Here is a 16,369-nt window from a genome sequence, read left to right on the forward strand (position 1 = left end):
CTACCGTAGTATCTCTCTATGTGTCTTTATATATTCATGCTTTGATTTCTCTATGATAAATTTCTAGGATGTCTTTATAAATAAAGTTTTTTTTAGAGCACAGCAACACACATTATTGTGTGCATTGTCTGTGGCTGTTTTTGTGCTGCAATGGCAGGGCTGAGTGCTTGTGACAGGGACTAGATGACCCACAATGCCAAAAATATTTACCTCCTGCCCTTAGAAAGTTTGCAGCCCTTGACATAGAGCTACCAGTTGGATATCTGAGGCCTCACTGTTATTTTCTCTGTTTACATCATCGGGCATATTTTTAAGTGTCTTTTATGGGTATAGCACAGGGAGATAGAAGGACCAGTAGACGTGATCCCTGTTACCAGAATGTTTGGTCTAGTTGGGATTATAGGTACACAAATACTCAATGTGAGAAAAACATACAGGAGGATGTGAGTCATTTTGTCTAGGGAAGTTGAATAATGTTACCCAGGAGAGCAAAAAGTGACACTGGGTTTGCGGGTGAATGAGTTCAGGTGTGTTTGGGCAGAAGCACAGGCCTGGCAGAGTGGACAGTGTGTGGGGAGGGAGAGTGTGAAAACATGCTGTATCGGGGAAGAGCAGGTGGTTTGGGGTGCATGAAGCATAGGACAGGAAGATTTAGGTTGTTAGGAGGTTGTGTGAAACATCTGTCTGGGCTGGGCTTAGATGTTTATACCTGGGAGCAGTGGGAGACCATAGTTTATGGAAGTATTAGAGGCAGGCTTCTGTGGGTGATAATGAATCATATCTATTTTCCCCCTTTTAGTGCAGTACCAATTGAAAAGTAGACCTGGGAGTCGAATACAGATGAAAATATCAGCTGTATTGTTAGTAAAACAAGACTGGAAAGTGTGGGTTGGGTGGGTAACATGGGGCTTTCTGAGGCCTGCCCCCTGAGTTAGATCTTGGGGTGGAGAGCCTGGGTTTATAGAGCAGCACTTTTTCCAACTATCTGTATGGAGCTTCAGAGACCATAGACTCACACCCACCGAACACAGAGATCAGTCTCTAGAACTGCTTCTAGAGACCAGGCCCTCACTCCTGCCCACATATGCCACAGGAGGCAAGAGTGGGAGCAGGCACCAGCTTGAGTGCTGGGTTCTTTGAAGATTTCTGTGTAGTCTTTCTCTCAATCTCACCAATCAGATGAGTCACCCCTGATGAAGGGAATAGGTAGGGTTGGAGGTAGCCTTCTCAAAACTTCTAAGGGAAGTTTGTATTCTGTAGGCTTGGGTAGGGACCATGGAAAAGGAAGAGAATGGTTTCCTCTAAAACCGGCATGTTTCTATCTATTTTGAAGACTTCTTCTTTAAAAAAAAACACCACATTATTGATTTCAGAGAGGAAGGGAGAGGGAGAAAGAGATAGAAACATCAATGATGAGAGAGAATTATTGATTGGCTGCCTCCTGCACGCCCCTTACTTGGGATCAAGTCCGAAACCGGGGCATGTGCCCTGGACTGGAATCAAACCTGGGACCCTTTGGTCCACAGGCTGACGCTCTATCCACCGAGCCAAACCAGCTAGGGCTATTTGGGAGACTTCTGTTTGGAAGTGAGAGAGATCAGAGGCAAAAAGATCAACAGTTGGGGTTGAAACTGAGCCAGTGGCACTAGAGATCAATTTGAGATTACAGAATACAGAGCCAGGAGGATTTGGTGACCCTGAAATCAAAGACAACTAGGAATTTCTAACTTGGAGCACTGGTTCTATAATGTCTTTCCTGAACTTTCAATTCTGTTCCATTAATTGATATCTCTGTCCTATAACATACTGTCTTGATCACCACAGCTTTTACATGGTCTTTTTTTTTTTTTTTTAATCAGAAGATATCCTATTATTTTGACAAAACTTGTAATTTTTAGGTTTCATGTACTATTTGACATTTTTAAGGTACCAGTTTCCCGTTATACCCCAAGATACTATCTCTTGACATGGCGTTTCACCCCTGGACATAATGGTTATTTATTGTCTCACAGAAATGTTATTGTATGCTACATACATTTAAATAGGCATTCGAAACCTGCTGTCATCAATTGTGCTGAAATTTTTTACATGCTCACCTAGAATGAGCTTTAGAAGGTAGGGACCATGTCTTAGCTCAACGTGTGGTCTCCTAGTGCAATACACAAAGTAGGTTTATAGTGTGACCTAGAGGTAAAAAGCCAAGGACAGTGGTAAAACTATGCGAGAACTTCCTGGACACCACCCGACAGCACCCGGAGAGTTCTGGCCACTGCAGAACTGCCCGTTACAACGCCCGGCATGCTGCCTCTGTTTCCCTTTCTGTCACAATGGCTGTAGCATCTTAGGCCAAACAGGAAGCGTAGTGGGGTGGGATGAAGACTGGACAGAGATATTTCTCTCCCCATATTTCCTGCATTCACATGTATGTCGACTCCCTTCTTTGGCAGCAAGGGGGCCAGGCCAACCACCCCACAGCTGCCGTGGTGACAGAGAAGCAGCAGATGCTGGAGCAGCACCTACAGGATGTTCGGAAGCGAGTACAGGTAAAGCAGGTCTGGGGAAAAGACCCCTTTCCTTAGGGATATCGCCTATGGGTTCTGCCTATATTTTTCATTGTGATACTGGCTTTGTTTTTATTCTTCTCAGAGACTTTCTTTTCCCTCTCCCCAAGGAAATATTTCCTACTGCTGTGTATTTGTTTGCTTGTTTTAACAGGATCTAGAACAGAAAATGAAAGTGGTAGAGAATCTCCAGGATGACTTTGATTTCAACTATAAAACCCTCAAGAGTCAAGGAGGCAAGTAAAAATTAGAGACGTTATAAATCTCCTGTAGAAAGTGAGTTTGTGTTACCTGAGTTTCAGGACTTACTTGTTTTGACTCTGTGTTCAGACTTTGGAGGTGGGTGTCCTTAAGGGAGCCTAGTTACTAAGGAAAGGAGTGTTCCCCAGGTCAAGAAGTTTTTCCTTCCTCTACAGACATGCAAGATCTAAATGGAAACAACCAGTCAGTGACCAGGCAGAAGATGCAGCAGCTAGAACAGATGCTAACTGCTCTGGACCAGATGCGGCGAGTAAGAGCGTGGGACAACTCCCTCTGCGTGTCTCACACCCTGTGGGATCTCCGGATCTCTGGCAGAACCTGTCTGGTTTCTAAGTTCCTTCTCTAGAATTGACCACAGCATTAGTTAGAGATGGTCTGAGGAAATGTTTTCTGACTTTTGTTTTGGTTTCCAACCAGAGCATCGTGAGTGAGCTGGCGGGGCTTTTGTCAGCTATGGAGTATGTGCAGAAAACTCTCACGGATGAGGAGCTGGCTGACTGGAAGAGGCGGCAACAGATTGCTTGCATTGGAGGCCCTCCCAACATCTGCTTAGATCGCCTAGAAAACTGGTAAAAGACGAAAGAGGTTTTTCCTTTCCTTCTGGAAAGCTGTGCTAAATTATGATCATAGCTGCAGGCCCAAAGAGTTGGTACTGTATCTCAAAGGTGGGGACTTTTTGTCTAGAAAACTAGTAAAAGATGAAAGAGAAGTTTTTCCTTTCCTTCTAGAAAGCTGTGCTAAATTATGATCATAGCTGCAGGCCCAAAGTGTTGACATCTCGAAGGTGGGGACTTTTACATAGTCAAATTTAGCTCTAAGAGTTAAAGCTTTCACTCTATTTGGACAATTTTAAAAATAAAAAATGTATTTATATTACTATTTTTTAAATCTGTTCTATTTTATAATTTAAATAAAGTTTTAGGTTTCATTGTATTTAACAGATTAAATTTTAAACAAGTTTTTTTGTTTTTTAATTATTTTTGAGAGTGGAAGAGGGGGAGAGAGAGAAAGAGAGAGGGAGAGAAACATTGATCCATTGCCTCCCCACACACCGTGACTGGGGATCAAATCCACAACGTGGCTATGTACCCTGACTGGGAATTGAACCCTCCACCTTTGATGTACAGGATGACACTCCAACCAACTGAGCCATACCGGCCAGGGCCAAGACTAAATTTTAAGTTTTAGTTAGTTAAATAATCTAAAATGTTACAAGCTCTTTATAAGGGGAAAAAGTTCAAATCCAGAAAATTAATAAAGAGAAGAAAGTATTTTAAAATTGAATTATTCAGAGCTACCTACAGTTAAGATTTTGGTGACCATCAGTCTAGACAGCTGTTAATATATATATATACACAAAAAGATAGAAATCCAAGCGTTTTCACATTAGTGGGTTTGTTCTTTATGCTCTTCTATAATCTGCTCTTTTACACATTCATCTAGCACATCTTTATGAGCACCCTTGAAATGCAAGGCCCAATAATGAATGGGTTGCACCAGCTTCAGTAAACTAGGAGAAACTTGACATGACGGGGAGCCCAGATACACAGAGCATGAAGTTGAAAATTCAGGGCAATTCTACATGAGAATACCTGTTCATATCCTCATTAACCCCGAGTTTTGTTAATTTACTGAAAGCAGTTTTAAATGCTTTCTGATCAGGAACCAAAAAGCTTAAGTTCCAGGAATGGGAGAACTTAAGTGCCAGAAGGGAGTTAGGGAGCTCAGAAGTCCCACCTCTGCCCCATCTCCCCTGCATCTTTCACCTTCTCTCTTTGAGGTCTTTTAGTCTTTATTAAACTAGTGGTAGACCATCAAGGAGAGACACTAATATTTTCTATTCTTGGGGGCAGACTTAATCAAACTCTGTCTCCCTCTCCACTTTTTCTATTGCATGTTATAAATATTTTGAAATATAAAGTCATATCCTTTGATCCATTGAAAGTCGCTGTTGAGAGGGCTCATGGGGATCCTGCAGTTCAACCCCTGCCCCACAATGGGGAGTTGGCCAAGGTTACACAGATAGTGAAAGGCAGAGCTAACTTAAATCCATCTTCTTGGGTGGTCTTACCTCTTATGTTTCCCCAGTCTTCACAAGTCTTGTACAAGGATAAGTTAGGATAAAAAAGTGAGTGCCAAATTTCATATTTCACATTATCCATATGTGGGTTCTATTGCTTGTCACTATCCAGTGATAACGCTGTTAAATACCTCCTACTAGCATAAGTTTTGACACTTCTTCCTCTGTGCCTACCTCTCTCTTTGAAATGCAAAACTTTAGGAAGGGACTATTTTAAAAAGGCAAGATAAATTTCCCCTTTCCTTATTTAATAAAAAATAAATTCCCCCTTTTCACATTTAATGCCGCTGAATTGTACAAATACAAATGGTAAATTTCTTGTTATGCATATTTTTCCACAATAAAATAAATCCCCCTTTCTAATTGTAGGGGATTGCATAGTAGTGTTTATCTATACCCTTCCCCCTCTCATTTACCCATGTACCCTCCCTTAGGTCACTGGTAACTTTCTTATTTTATTGGCAGGATAACCTCATTAGCAGAATCTCAACTTCAGACCCGCCAACAAATTAAGAAACTGGAGGAGTTGCAGCAAAAAGTTTCCTACAAAGGGGACCCCATTGTACAGCACCGGCCAATGCTGGAGGAGAGAATTGTGGAACTCTTTAGAAACTTAATGAAAAGGTAACTTAGAATCCTTGGCCCTTTCCCTCAGCACCCCCCTCCCCAATTACGTCCTTACACAAGAGATTGACTCACTTCACAGGCACAGGATGAAGGCTGGCCCATTGTGTAGGGTGTGAACTGCTGTCCTTCTCTTGCTCTTTCAGTGCCTTTGTGGTTGAGCGGCAGCCCTGCATGCCCATGCATCCTGACCGGCCATTAGTCATCAAGACCGGTGTCCAGTTTACTACTAAAGTCAGGTGGGCCAAGGCACTTCTATCCTGGGTAGCTGTTTTATTGAGAGGCATTCTTAGACAAGAGCAGCGTCGGTATTCAGAGTTGTTCTTCACAGGCAGCACAGACAGTCTGTGGAGGGTGTGGAATTTGTTGGCGTAACATTGACTTGCTCTTTGTTCCTTCTGTCAAAAGCTAAGGAATGGTCATCTTTTTTAGGTTACTGGGGCATATTTTTATGATTCTAGTCCTACACTCTGAGACAACAGTGTCTCTGTTTGCCCTGAAAAAGGGGCAAAATAATACCAGTTCTTTCTGTTCTTTGAGCCTTCTTTTCCCTGAGGATTTTAAGGGAAAGAGTAAGGCTTAGTGGTATAGAAGCTAAGGGGGACCACAGGGCAGATGGGTGGTGGGCCTGCGGGGAAGTGTTAGTTTCACACTCAAGTCAGACAGGTATGCTGGGGTTTGCCCTTCTGCAGTGAAATTCCCCCTTAGATATTTGGTTTTGTGTTGCGTTTTAGGTTTGACAGAAAGAAAACCAGCTGCAGAGTGTGTATTCCTGTAATATTTTTCATGAAATGGCTTTTATTATCCTTTGGTGAATCTCTCACAACTTTGTCCAAGTTTTTAGTTCTTAGGCTTTTTTTTTTTCAGTAACTTTGGCCTAAAGGGGTGATGCTTAATTTAAGATCAAAGATGGTTCTGGCAGGAAGAGGAATTTGGGATTGTCATTTATTCACTTCTTAAAACTTTTTAAAAACTGGATTGTTGTTTTTTGCTCAGACACTTTTTCTTTTCTTTTTTGAAATAGATTGCTGGTCAAATTCCCCGAGTTAAATTATCAGCTTAAAATTAAAGTGTGCATTGACAAGTAAGTAGTCCTCATCTTGGCTCTTTTTTCTCTTTTTCAAATGACAGAGAAAAGTGAACTTAAGAGACTTTATCTCCATTCAGAGATCTTTGTTTTTTTGAACAAATGTTTTCGTAGAACTTGTAGAGCATTGTCACTTACATGCCCGCACAAAACCACAGAGCTGGTGGTACAGATTTGAGCTGCGATTGTTATTGTGACCTTGAGTCCCTCTTTTCCTTTAAATTTTTACTTGTAAATGCAGTTAATTCACATTATACAACACTGAGAATATATAGGGGAAATGAATTTTCAAAAATTGTTCTATACTTCATTACAATGGAATAATTTTCTAAATTTGACAGTACCTTTTGAAAATTAAAATGCACATGCCCCTTTAAAAGCTTAGAAAAGAGAAAAAAAATGTATCTTTAATTTTGGGTATAATAATTATTTATTTGGAAATTTCATCCAGAATGAACTGGAAAATAATTACTTAATGAAATAAGGGGCTTGAGGAAGGTGCTAGGTTTAGTAAATAAACAAGCAAGCAAAAATTAATAACCTTAACCATATAGTAGCATTAACCAGTTAGAAATTATAATAAAAAAATAATCTCACAATAAGCAAAAAAAGTAAAATATATTGTGATCAGCTTAAACAAAATGTTTAAGATCTATTTGAAGAAAACTGGCATTTTAGTGAGGAAGGGATATTGTAAAAAGTGGTGTGACAAATCATATTCCTGGATTGTAGACTTCTAATCTTATTATGAAGATGTTGATTCTTTTTTTTAAAATATATTTTTACCAGTTTCAGAGAGGAAGGGAGAGGGAGGGAGAGAGATAGAAACATCATCGATGAGAGAGAATCATGGATTGGCTGCCCCCGCACACACCCCCCAGTGGGGATGGAGCCTGCGGCCCCGGCAGGTGCGTAATATGCTAATTAGACTGGACAACCCAACGTCCGAAGCCAGGGCTGCAAGGGCTGAGGCAAGCGCTGCGGCTGCGAGGGCTGAGCCCCTTCCATGAATTTTGTGCATCGGGTCTCTAGTAAAATAATAAAAAGGAAAAGACCAGGAAATGTGACTATATAAAAAGACTATATATTAAAAAAACATAGAGTTTAAGGACAGTGGGCACACTGGGAATAGTATACTAAATGTGGATGCTCTGACTTTCAGGTAACAGTAAACCTTTACAGAAAGTCCAGTATGACTTAAATAATAAGGAAGTTTGCAACCCAGTATAACTGGAAATGCAGAGTTAGAGCAAGTTCCTGATGAGATCAGTGACTCTGATGGTATCAAGGACCCAGAATTGTTTGTCCCTTCTTTATCATCATAAGCATCACCTGCATTGCCAGGTTCCCTTCTGGGTTGCAACATGGTTGCTTGTAGCAAAGGCTATGTGCTTCCTTTCTCATGTTCACAAGCTGTGGGATGTAAATCCAGCCTGGGTTGTAGTTCCTTCCCAGACTGATTGAAACCGTGTAGATCATGTCCTCACCCCCCTGGACCACTGCACTGTGGGCATGTTATGTTTTGATGGACTTACTGATTGGGATCCCCTGGAGGTGGGCATGGAAGGGTACTGAGAAGCAAAGTTCTGTTAGGAAGGGAGCAGATGATGTTGGGTAGGCAACCAGCTGTGTCTACTACTTAAGCATGTACAGGTTTGGTATATTTCACATAACAAATGTAATTGAATGATAGAAATTCCCAGCAACACAGCAGTTTTTCTACCAGAGTAAATTACAGGTGTTTAAAGTAGATTTTTTTTAAAGAAACACAGACCTGTTTTATTAACACTGGTTTGTGTTCTTAACAGAGACTCCGGGGACGTAGCAGCTCTTCGAGGGTGAGTTCAGCCTGGAGGCTTCCTTTTGTTCTGTTCAGTCTAACGTTGTCCTCTGGCCACTCAGCGACTTATGTGGTTGGTTTTTCTCCTGTGATTCAGATCCAGGAAATTTAACATTCTGGGCACAAACACAAAAGTCATGAACATGGAAGAATCCAACAACGGCAGCCTCTCCGCAGAATTCAAACACTTGGTACGCGGGAGAAACCTGGTCCTCCTCCATGAGGCTCTGGCAGAGGGAGAGGGTAGGGGACGGCCTCACGTGACAGGTGCTCCTTGCTTTTCTTACAGACCCTGAGAGAGCAAAGATGTGGGAATGGGGGCCGAGCCAATTGTGACGTAAGTTTTTGGGGGGACAAAAGCCAGCTGGGAGGGTTTTCTTTGAGAGGGAAAGGAAAAGGGCTCTTTCAGTTGTAGTCATTCAGAAAAGTTGCTATGGGCCAAAATGACCTGATCTGGGAAGTCTCATCTGCCATGAGTTTTCTGGCTGGAGCATTTCCTTGATTGTCCCAAGAGTTAGCACCCCATTAAGTAGGAGTGGAAAGTCCCTTGCTGCGTTACCCACACCCATTTAGTAGCAAAGAAGCCTGCCACCTGGCCTGGGGCTTTCCAAATTCCTCTTCCAGCCTCTGCCAGCTGACTTGTTTTTCTGACTGAGGAGGGATAGAAGGTTGTAACAGAACTGAGTTAGTTTTAAAAAGAAAAAGAACAAAAGAGCAAAACCTACCTGTTCTTTATCCCCCTTATTACTTCTCTGCCACCCATTGATTCAGATTATTGGATTCTTAGTGTCAAGAATAAACTTTAGAAAAAAATAGATAAATGTGACCAAAAAGTAGTTTTTAATCTTTAAAATAATTATGACACCCTGTTCTTTTTCTGATATTTGTCCCTGTTCTTTTTCTGATATTTTTCTCTTTTCTCTAAAATGTAGCAGGCCTTAAAACACACACACACACACACAACTGCAACAAAAATGAATTGAATTTATAATATTTGACAGTAAAGAGTGAAGTAGTTTATGTGCAATGTTATGGAAAAATGTATGTGGCACGTTTGTTTAGATAAAAGCCAGATGCAAAATATTCTAAGTAGAATATTAGTATATTCATTTTAAAAACACATGATGACACTGTTTTATGTGTGTTCATGTATGCATTAAAAAATTCTAGAGGAATATACACTAAGCAGTACTTATTTATTTGTGCTGCTATTAGTATCTGAGTCTACTCTATACTATTTCTGTAATAGTTGCATTTTAAACTGAACACATACTACTTTTATAATCAGAAAAATAATATTTAGAAATTCTTTTTTTTTTTAGAAGTCATTAGTAACTCTTGCTCAAAATAAGGTTGCTGGTGGGAGTATAAATTGTTAGAGTGGCTTTGGAAAACGATTTGGCATTATAAAAGGAGCATACTTTATAAACCAGCAGTGCCGCTCCTGGGACTTAACAATAGAGAACCTTTGCACACGTGTACCAGGAGGCGTGTACAAATGTCCCAACAGCCTGGTGATAAGTCCTGAATACAACTCACATTAATACCCATCACCACCAGAACAGGTAAATGATTTGTGTTGTAATCATATGATTGAATACTACACAACAGTGAAAATGAATAAATTGCTGATGCACACAACCACAAGGATGCCAGAAGTGAGTCACCAAATACATAGGGTATGATTCCATATGTATAAGATTCACAAACATCTACAACGAAACAATATATACACTGTTTAGAGATATAATTATGGTCAAACCATAAAGAAAAGCTAGGAAATAATAAACCCCAAAGACAAAGTAGCAGTTACAGAGGGACAGGGATGGGGTTGGGAAAAGACACCCAGAGAATCTCAGTGATAATGGTCTTTTCTTTAAACTGGGTGGTGAATACACAGGCGTTCATTGTTTTTATATTCTTTGTGCCTTACGCATTTTATAAATGACCTGTTTGGATCTCTGTAATATTATAAAACTCAGTAAAAGATCAGGTTGAGGGTCCTAGCATTGGAGAGTCTTAGTGTTGAAGAGAGCATGTGCATAGAGTTGTGTCCCTGACAGTTCGTGCGCGGCCACCTGGTGGATTACTCGTCTTAGTGCAGTGTGGCTGTGGCATGTTCCTCTCCTCCACTGTGGCTGTTAGTACCGAATGTCCTTCTTGATATCATAGGCCTCCCTGATTGTGACCGAGGAGCTGCACCTGATCACCTTTGAGACTGAGGTATATCACCAAGGCCTCAAGATTGACCTAGAGGTGAGTTCTGCCACAGAATGGGGATAGCGCTACATGTAGGGGTGGTTCCGGACAAGGACTCCTAGATGGGATTTTTCCTACAGAAGGTGGAGTGATGATGACTCTGTAAGGCACTGCATTCAGTTTTGCTTATTTTTCTCAAAAAAAAAAAAATCTTTAATATTCCATCTGAGAGTATAGTCTTGCTTGAATGCTTAGAAGGTACCTGTATACTCAGCTTTAAGCAAACTTGATATAAAATCTGTATGTAGAAATTGATGACAGCTAATTTCTCAAGTTTGGGCAAGAAGTCTTTAAAAAGCCAATTATTTTAGTATACAAAAAATCATGGCCTCTGCATTCTCTTTCCCGAACTTTCTTGATCTTTAAATTAAAGACACACCTGCAAAGGCAGGAATCCTAGTCTTTGATTTCCGGGACTCTCTGTTTAATGGGCAGATACAGCTTCTATTCTTGAAGAATCTGTGGACTGTGAGTTCAACTTTGAGCAAGTCAGGTTTTACAAGTTCTTAGTTTTGTTCAGACAACAAGCTGAGTCCTGTGGCCTGTGTTCGTCATTCTTCCTACCCTGGTGCAGTTTATGGGTGCGGTTTATGGCATGGCCTTTTATTCTGAACCTTGGGAGATACTGGTGAAGAGATTTTTGAAGCCATGAGGGCCTTCTACCTTCCTTCCCTCCACACCCAACCAACTCATCTCCCACTTACTCCACAGACCCACTCCCTGCCAGTGGTGGTGATTTCCAACATCTGTCAGATGCCAAATGCCTGGGCGTCCATTCTGTGGTATAACATGCTGACCAACAACCCCAAGGTTAGTGCCTTCTGACTCCTCATTGCCCATAAGTGGTGGTGGCACCTCATGCAGGTCCTCAAGCACTGTCCTCATCTAAGTGAGCAAATGTGTTCTTTTCAATAGAACGTGAACTTTTTCACGAAGCCCCCAATTGGAACCTGGGATCAGGTGGCAGAGGTGCTAAGCTGGCAGTTCTCTTCCACCACGAAGCGAGGGTTGAGCATCGAGCAGTTGACTACGCTGGCAGAGAAACTCCTAGGTCAGCATTTTACCTCTTCTTCCTCCTGCGCTCCTCAGAAAAGGAACCTGGCCTTCCCTTAGGAAAGTTTACTGAGCAGGGCTCTGTGCCAGGGCCAGAAACCTGTGCTCCTGCTGGTGGGGAAGTTAGGTGCAGAGGAAATTGGCCTCCTGGTGATCTTTCTTATGAGGCGGGAGGCAGATTTCTTTTCTTGTGGTGGCATCTCCCTCACCTCCCAGTGCATGTTAAAAGGTGGAGCTATAGGCTTCATATCCCTGTCCATTTCTTCAATAAACCGTAGACAGAAAATTTTTAGTAGAAATTTTGTGTGCTACCTGGGCTATAAGTATCTTGGTCTGTGCTGCCACTAAATGTGGCCCTGTAACCTCGAGTGTCAGCTCATCCGTGTGTCCCTGGGCCACCACTAGCTAGGGAAGAGCAGGGGGGACTTGGTACATCACCTACCACCTCTGCTGGACTAAACAACAACTCGGGGAGGAGGGGGTCAAATGATGGGGTTGGGTGTGTGCTTGCTTGCATAACCACATGCATGTCTGCACATGGTGGCAACCTTCAAATACCTGAAAATCAGTGGTTTCATGGCCCATTGTAGGACAAGTGTATATGAGTGTGTGTTCTGTTTTAAGAATTAGATCTTGTCCTGGCTGGGTGACTTGGTTGGTTGGAGCATTGTCCCAATACACTGGGGTTGCGGGTTCAATCCCTGGTCAAGGTGTGTACAGGAGTCAACCAATGAATGCATGAATGGGTGGGACGAGTGGATGTCTCTCTCTCTCTTCTCTTTCTCTCTCTCTAAAATCAATAGATAAAAATTTTAAAAAGAAAGAAAGAAAGAAGATCTTCATTTAAAGCTGGAAATTATATTACTTTACTCTTTTTTCCTTTAGGACCTGGTGTGAACTATTCAGGGTGTCAGATCACATGGGCTAAATTTTGCAAAGTAAGCAATCTTGTTAACTCCTTGCCATCACGTCTTGGGAATAGTTGTGGGAGGTGATGCTCACCTGTGAGGTCGCTATGGAGGGCATTGGGCCTGAAGGCCCTGGACTCTTAGTCCAGCAGCCAGTAGGACCTGCCTGAGGGTAGATAGGCCTGAGGATGTTGGTGGTGTTGAACCCCTAGGGAGGAAAAAGCTGTGATGGTGGTAGACTTGGCCTTCCCATTATTCTTTTCTCCAGGAAAACATGGCTGGCAAGGGCTTCTCCTTCTGGGTCTGGCTGGACAATATCATTGACCTTGTGAAAAAGTACATTCTGGCCCTTTGGAATGAAGGGTAGGTTAACATTCTTGTGTCTGGCAGAGCACACAGGTGTAACAAGTCACCTGCTGTCTCAGCAGGCCAGTGGCTGGGCCCCTTCCACCCTAACCTTGTTGTTCCTCCTTGGCTCCAGGTACATAATGGGCTTTATCAGCAAGGAAAGAGAGAGGGCCATCTTGAGCACCAAGCCCCCAGGTACCTTCCTGCTGAGATTCAGTGAAAGCAGCAAAGAAGGAGGTGTCACCTTCACTTGGGTGGAGAAGGACATCAGTGGTAAGCTTGGCTGCTCCCTCCCACTCCATTGCTGCCGCCATGGCTGCCGCTAGCTTCAAGCACCCACTGCCCCCAAGTGGGAAGAGATGGCCTTGCACCCCTGCCTGAGACTTTCAAAACACACTTGGTTGACTTCTTTTCTCTAAATTCTTGCAGCTGAAGGATTAGTTTGCCAATTTTGTTTTGCTTGCTCCAGGGGTTAATAATTGCCTAGAAATTTGCAATTTAAGTTTTATTCTTTATCTCCTTTCTTCCCTACCCTTATGCAAGTAGTTATTCAAATGTATTAGCTGTGGCCCAGCTGGGTATCCTCTCCAGAAGCCTGTTGAAAATATCCTCTGTGCCCGGAGACTGGGCAGGATTCAGGGTCCCGAGTGCTAGGTTGGCCTGTCTTTCCCTCTCAAGGAAAAATAAGCGAGGTCGTTTTCCCTGAGGTTACCTAGCCATAGGTTCCATTATCTTCCTTTCCCACATCCTATGACAGGTAAGACCCAGATCCAGTCGGTGGAACCATATACTAAGCAGCAGCTGAACAACATGTCATTCGCGGAAATCATCATGGGCTATAAGATCATGGATGCTACCAATATCCTGGTGTCTCCGCTGGTCTATCTCTACCCCGACATTCCTAAGGAGGAGGCGTTTGGAAAGTATTGTCGGCCAGAGAGCCAGGAGCATCCTGAGGCTGACCCAGGTAGTTGTTGATTTTCCATGTCAGACATTTAATTCTGGGGAAAAGTGGGGACTTGTAGGACCCTTGGAGAACAGGCAGGGGGGTGCCTAAGGAACCAGTGATCTTTATTTCTCTATATGGGAAAGGACTTTGTAGTGAATGCTATTGGGGTGGCCAATGGGTTAGCAAGAGGAGAGGACTCAGGGTCACTAGTGTCTGCCCCCAGGGAGCACCCCCACCCACCCCCACACATTCATTCCCAAAATGCTGCAAAGAGAAAGCAAGGACAGAATTCTTTAGTAACAGGATGCCCAGCAAGCTGAGTGCTTCTCACATAGTAGATGCTAGAAGGTTTGTGACCCAGACTTCAGTCTAGCGTGTTTCCTTTTCCCCGTCACTGAACAATGAAAGCAGTGTCGAGTGGGATGAAGAAAGGCTTTCTGCAGGAAATGAGTGTTAGCAGCATCGGAACATGGGTTGAAAGCAGAGTCGGGGAGAGTGGTGATTGAAAGGCAAGATGGTAACTGGTGGGAGGGGTGTGGAGTTGGTGTTTAGAATGTGTAGCTATTGGAAAGAAGATGTTTTTTAATGTGTTCATATAAGTTACATGCAACTTATTTTTCATGAAACCTGTAATCTCTAGTGCTGCCATCAGCATGGAGGGGTAGAGCCCTTCCAGTCTGTTCCCATCAATGTTTGCTGCTTCCAGCTCTCTAGGTTCTCGGTCTGATGAGGAAGCTATGATTTGCCATGGTTGTTTTTATTTCACTTTTCTTAATCATGGAAACCAGCAGTGGCTTAAAGTGATCCTTTGAGGTTAGCTGCCCTGCCCCAGTTGATTTTGCAAAGATGGTTTTTGTACAAATAGCTCAAAAACAAACCCACCAGCTTCCCTCCCACTTTTTCATAGGAATTCCCTCTGAAGAATTTCTTGGGGCTGAAATTTAAGCTACTTGACAATTGACTTTCCTTTTCCCCTTGTTCTGGTTTTGAGTTTTGTTCATATTCTAGAAGAGTTTAACTCTCACTTCCTGTCTGCTACTTATCTCTCTTTCCACGTTGTGCTTCAGTTGGGAGATCTCTTTATCAGGCCCTGTCACACTGCTCTTTGTTCCTCCTGCAGAGGACAATTAGGCCCATATGCTGGTATTTCGACTAATTATACTTTCAGGACCCAAGTTCCCACTCTGAGGCTGTGCCCTCCATAACCACCCACCCCTCCTGCGTGCCAGGGAGGCAAGGTCCTGTCCTGCTTGGAGACATTGGTGTTGCCTCAGGGGCAAGATGCCAATCACAAAAAAGGAACTAATTACTTGAGTGTTTTGCCTGCGTCCTGGTGAGGCAAGTGTAAGCAGTGTGCCAGGGAGGGGCTTGGTGTGGTTTGAGCCTGGAGATGGGGTCCAGGGGGCAGGTAGGGGTGGACAGGAGGTGTGTGCAGCCCTTGTATTAAAATGGGCGTCCCCAGGGAGATGAGTCTGTGGCCATTTCCTTTCTACTCCAGTCACGAAGGTGTTATTATCTCCCAGGGACCTGGGCGTTCCAGGGACTCGTCCCTCCTCCTTACTTCTCTGTAAGCCCACACAGTATTTCTTTATGGCTTTGGGAGAGAGGCCCCTCTTAGAAATGACAAATCCCTTACCTTACAAATTGGATAAAGTACATTTACAACCTCGTATGGAGCCACAAATTGGCTTTTAGTCTTAGCTCTCCTGCACTTCTGCTGTTCCATTTCAGGATGAAGCTATTTTGCTCAACTACCCAGATCATTGGCGAATTAAAATCCTTTTCTATCTGGGGTGTCAGCTCCCCTCACATCTGGACCAAATATGATTTCTAAGACTCTAGAACCCTGCCTCAGTAGCTTCTTTGGATTCTGCACTGTATAAATCTATTTCTTGGCCAAAAAATAACTTAGGTGGCAGGGATCTAAGGACCCCTTGGCAGTGCCTTCTGTCAGATTGTCATCATACTTTCTGATTGCTCAGTTTCTATATAAGCCCCTAGCTTTATAAATGCTTCTCTCAACCTGCCCCACTGTACTCCATGCCTCCTATGTGATCTGTTCACCTGATCCCCCCAAATGTCATACCAGTGTCTCCAAGGTTCCTTGACCTCTTGGTTGTAAGTATTTAGTACCTAAAATGCATTTTTTCCAATTCTCACATGTCTAACTCTAGAAAAAGAATTAGAAATGGCAGAGATAGGCACCTCCCTCATTTATCTTACCTAATAATAGACAAACATGTAAATTGACTGTATCTCTGCTATGCCCACAGCCAATCAGGAGTGAGTATGCAAATTAACCCTACAAAGATGGTGGGTTAATTTGCATATACAGTCGCAGAGCAGCCGGGAGGGGCGGGACACCTGCTATGAGGGGGAGGGGGGGCAGCGGAGGGAGC

General features: G+C 43.0%; 1 protein-coding gene across 4 annotated transcripts in view; it reads left to right on the forward strand.

Moving 5' to 3' along the window:
- Positions 1-16,369, forward strand: part of STAT3 (signal transducer and activator of transcription 3) — a 49,828-nt gene that overhangs the window by 29,529 nt on the left and 3,930 nt on the right. For 2 of the 4 annotated variants that reach the window (XM_080679721.1, XM_080679723.1), the window contains exons 5-21: positions 2,448-2,543; positions 2,716-2,797; positions 2,978-3,072; positions 3,240-3,391; positions 5,368-5,526; positions 5,673-5,765; positions 6,551-6,610; positions 8,422-8,451; positions 8,551-8,644; positions 8,743-8,790; positions 10,626-10,709; positions 11,424-11,522; positions 11,628-11,763; positions 12,651-12,703; positions 12,942-13,036; positions 13,155-13,294; positions 13,779-13,991. In XM_080679721.1, coding sequence (XP_080535847.1) covers positions 2,448-2,543; positions 2,716-2,797; positions 2,978-3,072; positions 3,240-3,391; positions 5,368-5,526; positions 5,673-5,765; positions 6,551-6,610; positions 8,422-8,451; positions 8,551-8,644; positions 8,743-8,790; positions 10,626-10,709; positions 11,424-11,522; positions 11,628-11,763; positions 12,651-12,703; positions 12,942-13,036; positions 13,155-13,294; positions 13,779-13,991 — 1,729 coding nt within the window. The remainder of the gene's footprint in view (positions 1-2,447; positions 2,544-2,715; positions 2,798-2,977; positions 3,073-3,239; positions 3,392-5,367; positions 5,527-5,672; positions 5,766-6,550; positions 6,611-8,421; positions 8,452-8,550; positions 8,645-8,742; positions 8,791-10,625; positions 10,710-11,423; positions 11,523-11,627; positions 11,764-12,650; positions 12,704-12,941; positions 13,037-13,154; positions 13,295-13,778; positions 13,992-16,369) is intronic. The other 2 variants (XM_080679722.1, XM_080679724.1) reach the window with 1 other exon arrangement.

The sequence above is a fragment of the Plecotus auritus genome (assembly GCF_963455305.1).
Source record: "Plecotus auritus genome assembly, chromosome: 7".
Taxonomy (NCBI): Eukaryota; Metazoa; Chordata; class Mammalia; order Chiroptera; family Vespertilionidae; genus Plecotus; species Plecotus auritus.